The following is an 11,293-nucleotide window of genomic DNA, read 5'->3' as shown; positions in this document are numbered from 1 at the left end:
AACTGGGTTAGGGTTTCAAAGTAGGGTTTCAAGAGAGTTTTGGGGTTTCAAGACAGGTTTAATGTTTGAAAATAGGGATCAAAGACAGTTTTAGGGTTTAGAGTTTTCGGGTTTCGAACAGCATTGGCGTTTCAAAATAGCGTTTCAAAGCGGACTGAACTCAATGCAGACGTGCAAATTGGTTTGACGTCCCCAACTTGGGGAAGGGCGGCAGCTGCGAGTCTTGTGCAGGAAAAAGCAAAAGCTTTGCACGAGCTACATCGCCTCACTATAATCTTCTGGAATCGATAAAACTACAGTATGTCAAACAAAATATTAAAAAAATCCAATCAATTCATGGCTAACATTAAACAATAACGACGAAAAATGAATAAGAAACAAGATATTTAAACTATATGGTTACATGAATCATTTGAATGAATATTTAAATTCATACATGGATGCAATTCATTTGTTTTTAAATATAGTACCTCAAATGTCCATCCATTTTCTGAGCCGCTTCTCCTCAGTAGGGTCGCGGGGGTAGGGTTTCTGGAGCCAATCCCAGCTATCATCGGGCAGGAAGCGGGGTCCACCCTGAACTGGTTGCTAGCCCATCGCAGGGCACACATAAACAACCAACCATTCGCACTCACAGTCACCCCTACGGGCAATTTAGAGTCTTCAATTAACTTACCAAGCATGTTTTGGGGATGTGGGGGGAAACCGGAGTGTCCGGAGAAAGCCCACGCAGGCACGGGGAGAACATGCAAACTCCACACAGGCGGGGCCGGGGATTGAACCCCGGACCTCAGAACTGGGAGGCAGACGCTCTAACCAGTCGCCCACCGTGCCGCCCCCACAAAGAAACAAACAAACAAATTAACTAACTAAATTAAACCCAAACCTACGTGCACATTTGACTTGAGCTATAAAACTAGATTGTTGAGTTTAACCATATTCGCACGAGGGCTGCGGGAAGGATGTAAAATAGTCAAATAGGCAGCGAACTAATGAAAAGAGGCTGCATTTGAAGTCCCGCTGCCTCCCGGGAGGCGAGACTTACTGCATCTTCTTCCCTCTCTTTGCGCTCTCTGACACTTTTTGCATCTATTCCCCCTTGCATGCGTTCCCTTCCACCCATCTTCATTCCATTCTACCGTGATATTAAATATCTTTCTGCGTGCCTCCTCCTCTGTTCTTCGGCACTAAAGGAACATTAGGCAAGTCTTTGCCTTCGCTTTCTCCGTCATAATTACTCAGTCTCCCAGAGGAAACGATGAACTCGCTGCTGCTGCTGTTGTTGTTGTTGCCGCCCTCGCTTGTGATTGAGCGTGCACGAGCGTATTAGCAATCAAAATACGACATGCTCAGAATTCATAACAAAAGACTCGCCGTCTTGTCCTGCAGCCGAGTGCGGTGTAAACGATGGAAACCCTGACGCGTGTGTGTACGTGGGGCCGCCATACAAACTTAATGTTGGTGATAATACAGCGTGTCCCAAAGGTACACCCGGTCCTGGTACCATTCAGTCAGACATGTCGCCATCCACTAGGGCTGCATGGTATTGGGAAAAGAAAACAAACAAACAAAAAGACTTTGGTGATTTTATTTAAACCTGCAATATATATTCCGATGCTAAAAAATACAGGATAACATACATGCAAACTGTGAAAAGCAGCACACATTACTCATTTTCCCTCTGCAGGAAAACTATGCCCAGTAGAGCACAAAAGTATACGCCGTCAAGAGTATGAAGCCTCCTTGTATTTAAATGCACTGCAGTATAGTCCAGCCAGACATGAAATTAAAATCATTTATTGTCATGCTCATTTATGATGTCCAATCATTAGCACATTCCTAACACCATTCTTTTGATTTTTAATCAATCTGTTATTGCACACCTATGTTTTACCATATCCATTAGTATTTCTATATTTGAGTGCATTAGTTTAAGAAAAACACATTGTTGTGTACACCTGAATTTAATAATGCCGTGGCTCCAAAACCACAAACTAAACTGAGGCTTCTTTTCTCTGCGTGTTTATCAAGCGACAACTCCAAGGGTAAAGACAACAACAACAAAAAGGACTCGTCGAAATAAATGACGTAAATCTCTCTGAGGTAATTCCACCTATTCGCTGCTATGGACTCATGTGTGTTCTCAAACGAAAGAGAAGAATGACAACCTGGAAGTTAATTAGCTCTACAGCTCAATGGAGAGACTTCGGGGAACAAGGCCAGGGGGGTGGGGGACTAAATGGAACAACCTTGCCAGGTTAATCCCTCTCTGACGCACACACACACAAACATATTTCGCTGCATCAATTATGAATGGAGAGAGAGAGTATTTCAGTTTATTGGTAAATGTTGCATGTTTGTGCATGTTCCGAACGCATAATACATGCTCTGTTTTTTTGTTGTTTCAATGTCAGACGCAGCTGAAAAGCAAGCCTCGGACACGCGCGCTCAACAGGGTGGCGTGGCCGAGTCCGACTCAAAGTTGAACATTTTGGACACTTTCAAACTAAGTGGATGCTTGAGGAGGTGAAGGAGTGACGAACAGGCAAATGTGGGGAGGACGATGGTGGAGAGGTGGGAAATGTCTTGACCTTGGGAGAAGCCTTGTGACAATAGATAGCTACACTTTTTTAGTCCCGATAGGGAAATGCAGTGCAATGACAACAGAGGCTGCCAATAAGAAAGTTTATTAAGATCGTACTAAAAGTAAAAAAAAAAAAAAAAAAATGCACTTGTAATTACTACAATGAGGGTTAAATATTTCACGGACAGCGTCGGAATTGTACAAGAACAAAGTTGCAATTTACATGAAAAGATTTATTTGGTGCGAATAGTCTTGATGTTAAGCAAATAGCAAAGCAAATAGTCTTGATACTAAGCAAATATATATTATTAATATATATATGTATACATATATATATATATATAGCAATGTTCAGAGGAATTGTTTTTCCAAAATGAAATTGATATTACGAGAAACGTTTTTGTGCTTTTTCAAAAATGAATAATAATATTCCAAGGAAAAATGCAAATTTTTTTTAAAATTAAAAAGTTGTCATTTCAATGCCAAAAAGTCGTAAAATTCTGAGCAAAAAGGCAATTTGTTTGAGAAAAAAGGTTGTTTTTGCAAAATACAGTATGCTGTAATATTATCAGAAAACGCAAGTGAAAGTCAGGTGCGCTTTGTTTTGCACAAATCGTTACATCTGCTTTTTGTTTCCACCGTGATCCGACGTCCCTGTTGTGCATCCTAATAAAAATCTTATCGATCAATCTCCTTCAGGCGCCTGCGAGCTTGCCCGACGCCGACGTTGCGTCAATAGCGCATTTCTCCTTCTCCCTCTTTTGAATGGCTCGTTTGGGAAAGGGCTGCTCCGATGCTCTCGTGAAAGCTGCACTCGGACTGAACAGGAGTTCTCCCTCGTATTGACTAACAATTGCATCACCGTGTGACTCATACGCAGCTCACGAAGCGCTGCGCTTTCTTTACAAAAGCGTAACAGGGCGTCAACGCAGGTCATGTTAGGAAATGATGGGAAATGCAAATGTGAAGGTCTGCAAGCGCTTATGTGAGGTGTTGTGGTGACCCACAAGAGGGAGACATTCACCTGGGATGTGTATCTTCAAGGGAAGTGCAGGAAATGAAAGGGTCAGAGGGAGTCGCTGGCTTCAAAGGGAATGGTTGGCTGTGTGTAAAATGTAAAAAAAAGTTTGTACATGAAGAGTAAAGTGACAAGACATTGCCTCCACTTGTTATTTGCCGCATCTCCAAAATTGGGGTGTTTATTTGTGAGAGTTGAAAATTTGCTTTGCCACATAAAATGATTCCCCCGGGCTGCGAGTTTGACACCGGTGATTTAGGGCAAGGCGTCGATTTGTGCAAGTCAATGAATTGAGCTACGGCCTTTATTAGAGTGGGACATAAGCGAGTTGGTCAATTTATTGCAAAGTGAAGCTCTCTCCGCTGAAAAAGCCAAACAGAAAAGTGGGACAAAAAGACAATGAAAGAGCGCTCTAAGGAACAATGTTTTTTTTTTTTTGTTTGTTTTTTTTTTTTTTTCATCCTGAAGTTGTGAGTTGGCGTTTGCTCACAGTGACGCAAGCATTATAAAGGCCTGCTGTATTGAGCTTTAAACGTTGGCTTTCCTTTCAGCCCAGAAAGTTTTTTGTTAGCTTCTGCAAATCTCCAGCAACTCTACAACCACAACGGCTAACTACCATACTATGATTTATATAAGTATATATATATATACTATATATATATATATATATATATATATATATATATATATATATACGTATGATTGATGTTCCAGTGCGTGCTATTTTCCCCTCCTGCCACTGTGATGTATGAACAGGTGGCACGCGTTTGCTCTGGGCTTCGGTGCTTCAACTTGAGTTATTAGAAACAAAGACACACGCGCGCACGCAGAGAGAAACGTGGAGAGCGTCTTTGACATTTTCTTTGTCAACTCTGGCGTTGTTTAGGGGTTCAAAGGTCACCCTCCCACGCAGATGCGACAGGAACATGCCAACGCCTGCACAGCTTTTAATTCCTCTGACCTTTAAGAGGGAATCGCATTTTAGTATTAGCGCGTTACACTAAAATACTTATATTCTTACGTAAAGGATTTGTATATTTTAAAATATATATATATAAAATAAATCTAATTCTATGCAATGTGGTTAGTGTGTTTAATTATATAAATGCAATATATTATTCAATTCATTCTCATTTTATTGTAACCGAAAATAAAACTAGTAAATTCTATCCAATGTGGTTAATTTGGTATTTCATTCACATATTCATATTTATGAAATGTATCAAGATAATAATAAAAAAAAAAAGCATTTCATATTTTTATAACCTGCTTAATTTTATTTAGATACATGTATTCTTATGCGATTTATTGTTATAGCTATTTATTTTATTTAAAAAAAATATATGTACTTTTGATGACTAGTAAATAAAAGTAGTAGATCCTAGCAAATTACTGTTGGTTTGTTACTTTTTAGTTATAAGTTGTAGGAATAATTTTTTTAAAAGCATGCACATTTTTCATTCTTTCATTATCTGCATAATTGTATTGTTTTGCATTCAGTTTAAGTTTACATTTTTGTAAAAAAGTATCATTTACAATAAATACATAATAAAAAGAAATACATGTTTTTCAATTCCAGCTTTATTTCTACTAAAACTACCCATCTATATACTGTATATTACATTTGAAAAAAAATTGATCTTTGTTTTGCACTTGAAAGAAATCAATCGTCAATTTAAGTATTTTTATTGCAATAAACCGACAATAGCAAAGTGCCTTTTTTAATGGTCACAATGGCAACTATTGGACAGAAGAAAATTAAATAAAAACAAACCATAGTGATATAAAAATACATCACCACAAATCATCATCACCACAAACTATTTCAGACAGCTAAATGTGGAGCCAGCGCGCAGTCGACACATGCAGCCCTCACAAAGGCAGCGACAACACCGCCCGTCTCAAAGGAGGCAGCTAGGGATGGTACTCGTCATTTTTATCGTTGTTATTAATAAGATTATTACTACAAAAACACCAGTCACAACGCCCGTCTGTACAGCTCCAGCAATGGTGGCGGTCGTTTGCTTTCCTGGCCACGGGGATGAAGTTGGGGGGGGGGGGGGGGGGGGGGTGATTCTAAACTGTATCAAAGGCAGGCGGTTGAGAAAAAATAACACTAAATTTCATTGAAATTTAATGAGGCGACGTTGCGAGCACCTTGCAAACCTCTTCCGCGACAGCTTACATGCACACGGACAATGAAAATAAACCCTCATTACAGGTGTTTTCTTGTCTTGAATGATAATCAACACCTTACATACTCTTGTGTTTGCGTGTCAAATAATGTGCTTTGGTTCCAGAAATGAATCCAACATAGAGGCCGTTGTGGAACAGTTGTGATTTTCGAATTGGATGTGGAGCTGCCATCGCGGAGGCTTGCCTGACGATGTTTGAACACGCTTGTCAAGGTTACAAAAAGTTAGTTTGGATGATTTCATACAGTATATACTACTTTTCCAGCAAGTATCTATTTTGTATGAATGCAGCGTCAGAATTATGCCCACATCAGTATTTCCGGTCCTGCGCTAAAATCACCAAATGTTAAAAAGAACAAGATGTCACAATTTAGTAGGATATGGTACGAATGTAATGAATGCACAGTAGTTGTGACTTTTGGCTTGTCCAATCAGGCATTGCCGCTTCAAGTCATTTGTAACTAGTACAAAATTGGTTTTAGATTCCCCCCCACAGGGAATAACGTAGCATAGCACAGCGGACTAGTAATTATCCACATCTAGCTCATAGTTCAGAGGTCGTGGGTCTTCCTGTGTGCAGGGTTGTGCAACAAATTTTCATGAGTGGCTAAATGTCGGCCACGGGATTTGCTTCGATTCAAAATTGTAATTGCCGGTGAATGGCGTCACAATGTCGCAGACGTAAGAGCCAATCGAAAATGCATGAGCTTTACCAAAAAAAAAAAAACGTATTGGGGTACTTGTGTTCATGAGATCCAGTCGCCGCCGTGGTGCCAGGCTGTACCAATACAGTATATACACTATATATTATTTTACAACAATACTCAAATTATAATTATAATTTCATTTTACCTGTGGCTAGAAAGCAAAGCGTGGTGAGTCTGTCACTGAAATGTATGTGTGCAGTCAGTGAATGGGGCGACGTTTGATTGCCAGCAACCTAAAAAAAATAAAACAAAAAAACAACTCGCTCCCTTTCCTCTTTGTGGCAGTCCACTTCTTTCTTGACAATCACACCATGTTTTTGTGGTTCAATAAAAATAAAACAGCAAACTGTACTGGGAGCTGCAAAACATGATACAGTGTCGCAGCTGGGATGTACTCCAGCTCCACTATGTCCCTAAAGAGGGCTAAGATAATGGATGGAAGAGTAAAAATATAAACTCTAAATAATAGTCGAGATCTGACATTTTTTTGGATTGCTTAAAAAGTTGTTTTTTGAACAAGATGGTTGTTTCCCCCCCCCATACGAAATGAGGGACACAAAAATGTATCTGTTCTGGGGACAATTATTGTTCGTTAAATCTTAAATAGCTTTACAGGCAATGTTTTACACAGTGTTTGAATTAATGGTCACACAAGTGTAAAAAAAAGGGCTAACTGCAGTTTAAAATAACATGTAAAAAAAAATCCTTAACTCATTCACTGCTCGCCTTCCCAGTTAATTTCTATTTGACTTCTAAAGCCGTCAATGGCAGTGAATGTGCTAAAAACATAAAAAAAAAAAAAAAAAAGCTCCAAAAAATGCCAAACATATTGCATGCTCACTGAAATGAAATTTTGCAGGATTTGCAGTGGTCTCCCAAGTCATGAAAGTTTTTTTTTTTTTTTTTGACTTTGTTGAGCAAATTCTGGAATTGGCTGGCGATCACTCCAAGATGTACCCTGCTTTTCACGGGCTCCAACTCACCCTATAGAAAATGGATGGATGGTTGGCATCATTTTCAGTAGAGCGTGTTGTTGCGAGCTGTACAAACCTTTCGTACCATTTCCTACTAAATTCTTGTGAGGCAACATTGTGCAAGATTGTGAGCTGTATCGCCAATTGGTGTATTTCTTCACATTCATCACGTCGACATACGTGATTTTTCATTGGACAGCGTCGATATACAGTGGCTCTTCACTTTATGACATAGTTTGATCAATAACCTAAGTAGTAAAGTCTTAAGTCAGTTTTTGTATGGAAAAACACTTCTAGGCCATAAATATAAAACAAGCCAATGGAAAAACAAGTACGTACGGTGGTAACTGAGCGAGAATCCTTGTGCCGCGCGACCACGCATTCTCACTCTAACTAGTTCTTTTCGAGCTGTTCACAACCTCGAAACTCAGGACCCCTTGTATTAGCAAACATCACGTTCATTTGTGTATGTGTGTGTTGAGGGGGGCGGTGGTGCGGTGTTGGTGTATGACAAGGCTCGGGAAGTCCAGTGGGAGTTGGGGCGGCGCTCTGTCACACAAACACGACGCTCAGGACGAGTTCCAAGTTTACAAAACATTTAAAATGCCTCCTGCGGTATTGTCATGCAATATACATGTTGACACGACTGAGACGACGAAGTTGGAGGAGGGGTGGGTTTTTTTTGTTTTTTTTTATCCCCCTCCTCTTAATTTTAGGTCCAGTCTGGCAGTGAAAGGGTTTAAGTTTGAAGTTTTTTTTCTGTCTCTTGCATTCTAGCATTTCCAACCCTTCGGCCGTCATGTCAGGCCCGTTGAGCCACCTTTGGGGGAGAAAAATCCACTCCAAAAAAAAAAAAAAAAAATTAATCATCCTTCCAAGGCAAAGCATCACAAAATAAACTTAAAAGCGAGCAAGAAGTTTTTTTTTTTTTTTTTTTTTTTTTTTTTTTTGATTTGTCTTTTCCGAATACTGTACACGTAAAGCCACAAATAATTTTTCTCCTACTTGTATTGTGTTTTAACACTGACTCAATCTCAATTCATTTGGTACAAAATGGAGCATCTCTAAGCACATGGTCGCAATCACGTAGCTTACCACTGGCATCGTCTGCTTGGTGCAGTTGCCAAAGAAGCAGGAGAGAATTTCAAAGCGAAAGAAACAAAAAAACTCAACAAAATAATTATAATTAAAAAAAAAAAAAAAAAACAGCTATGCAATGAAGTATAAAACAATAAATAGAAAACTCTTAATACAAACACGTTTTCCACCACTCACGTATGTGTGTCTTACAGTATCTACACACTACTTTTCAGAGGGATGTGAGCTTTTTCTTCTTCTACGTAAAAACATCATTTTTCAGGTATCTTTTGAAGACAAAAGTACGGAACAAATTGAAACGAAATGTGCTCGATTTGAATTTCAGTTACCCCAATTCCGCCGTGTAAATTTCAATTGAAATGGGATTAAAAACGGTCCACAGCAGGAGGTAAGCGAACATGTTTACGATCCGCTTAAGGACCAATCAGCTCTTTTGACACCATGGAAATCAGGAAGTCTTGGCAAAATATGGAGCGGATCCTCAGCAGGGCGTAGCGTAGCCAATGTTTGTTTGTTTCCTCACGTTGTCGAAGTTTGTGTGTGTGTGTGTGTGTGCGTCTGGAAGCGGTGCTCCAGGACTTGCTTCTGTGGGCCAAATTCATCGGAGGGCCAGGCGGGCCTTTCCTTTTGTCTCTCCACAAGGCTGCCAAGTCGCCAGCTATGGAGTCAGTGGGCTCGGAGCATCGCTATGGCAACCAATTTAGTAGGCCAGGCTGCACTTGGATTGGACTGTCGAGACTTCCCCCCCCCCCCCCCCCCCCCCCGCAGTTCCTTGTCTTAAAAGTGAGCTGATTATTATTTTTTTGTTTGGTGGTTCTCTTTTGAAAAAGAGACCAATATTTCGGGTAATTAAATCTAATACAGCGCTGAGACACAAAAATGAGAACACTGCTCACTCACACACAAAAAAACCAGGCAGCCGATCTACTGATGGATCAAGACAGCGGTGAACGACAGGAAATTCCGGAAGCGGCGTCCTGATCCGCTGCCCTCGTGCGGTGGCCAATACGGCGATTCGGGGGGCGGGCGGGAGCGCTAGTCCACGGAGCCGGGGTGCAGGCTGAGGGCGGGCGGGTCCAGACAGGTGGGCGAGTAGCTGAGGTGCGGTTCCTTAATCCACAGGAGGGGGGCGCCGTTCTTGCCCTCCTGGCTCTTGCTGTTGTTGCGGCTCTTGAAGCGTACCAGCAGCAGGGCGATGAGGAGGATGCCGAAGATGGGGAACGGGTAGAAGAAGACGAAGTAGAAGAGCGTGTCGTTGGAGCACACCACGGACTTGACGGTGGACTCTGTGGACGGACACACCAAGGAGGTCATTTCATATGGGAGGCTTGTGGTTTGCTCAATAGTTTACCAAACCTTTCTATTAATTAGTGGCGGGTACGTGAGTTGCCTGACGTTTTTGTTTGCTTTGTTTTTGTCAAGTGTTTTTTCTGCTTACTGTATCACAAAAACCTGGCATTTGTGTGCAGACATTTTAGATCCACTGCACATGCTTGCCGACTGAGTAAGTTGTTTAATAAAACCACGATTGCTCCAATAATGTCCCTAGGATCACAGAAAAAGCACAACCACATCAAAAGATATCTTTTTTTTTTTCTTCTATTTAGGTCCATGGTGTGAGTGTACATCCATCTTTAGAAGTCAATCGATAACATGCCTAGCATAAATGCAGCACTGCAAAAGGAACCTGGACTACCACGAGCTCCATATGATGTTTGAAGTAGGCTGTAAGAAGTCGGCACACCAGGATGAGCACGGCCCATGCAACGTCTTCCTTCTGACGGTACTCAACAAAAGCTATCGTCTGAATCACTGTCGGATGACTGTGCGCTCGGTGACGGAGGAGAATCGCGCCAAATGGTTCTCGAGTGTCGTGGTCAGTGATTTTCAACTTGGGATTCTGTGACAAATGGTGTCAGAAGTGGGGTGCTTATCCGCGAGGCCATCTGCGTGCCCAGTTTGAAGGACGCTTGGGTTGGGTCGATCATTCGTAATAGGCCTCAGAGCTGGGCGAAGCACTAGGATGATTGAAATGGGGACACCCTGCATTGGAAATGTGGCGGCTTCTAGAAAAGGGAGGAAGTCTGACAGAGCGACGCCTCCAAGGATGTGTACGCGATCTGGCGACCGCGCCAAAGTGTCACGGTCAGCTTTTCATCCCCATAGACTTGGGTTCAACTTGGTGCTACTCCTCAAGTGTTCATTGACAAACGGCGCTTTGCTGTGTGCGGTCCCTTTAAGGTCGAGAAAGAGAGCGACTAGCACGAGGCGAACTGTGTGCCCGACAAGTTGGACGAGAACAACAAAGAAGGTGGATCCGTGGAGAAAACCACTTGCAGAGTGTGGTTTTCTTGCTGCAGTGCAGGGAAAAAACGCAATTAGCCCTGAAGTACGGCTATCTCTGACTTCAGCCCGAGAGTAGCAGACGGAGTCGGTCTTGAAGACTCGAGCAGGAACAGCTCAATTTTGTCTTATGCTACCTTTACATCAGATTTGGAAAGACTCTTGGAAAACTATCATGTCACACACGCTACACGTTGTCTCAAAGCAACTTGTAGAGATTTCAGTCACAGCCTGGTCTCAGACTGAGATTTAAACCCAGCCCCTTTGTTTTTGCAAAGTTTCTTGTTTCCGTTTTTTTTCCGAGCTCATCTATTGGTTGTTGGTTGCATTAGTCAGTTTAAGTAGGTACGGTGCAGTCTTACATGCAAGAAAAG

The 11,293-nt window shown here is 41.6% G+C and overlaps 1 protein-coding gene across 2 annotated transcripts in view; it reads right to left on the bottom strand.

The window, feature by feature from the left end:
- Positions 1 to 9,325: 9,325 nt before the first annotated feature.
- The window catches only part of igsf3 (immunoglobulin superfamily, member 3), a 94,609-nt gene continuing 92,641 nt past the window's right edge, over positions 9,326 to 11,293 (bottom strand). For both annotated transcript variants that reach the window (XM_061691274.1, XM_061691275.1), the window contains exon 9: positions 9,326 to 9,862. In XM_061691274.1, coding sequence (XP_061547258.1) covers positions 9,612 to 9,862 — 251 coding nt within the window. In that variant the 3' untranslated portion in view covers positions 9,326 to 9,611. The remainder of the gene's footprint in view (positions 9,863 to 11,293) is intronic.

The sequence above is a fragment of the Phycodurus eques genome, chromosome 12 (genome assembly GCF_024500275.1).
Source record: "Phycodurus eques isolate BA_2022a chromosome 12, UOR_Pequ_1.1, whole genome shotgun sequence".
In the NCBI taxonomy this organism is placed as follows: Eukaryota; Metazoa; Chordata; class Actinopteri; order Syngnathiformes; family Syngnathidae; genus Phycodurus; species Phycodurus eques.
This window is presented reverse-complemented; position numbering and strand designations above follow the sequence as displayed.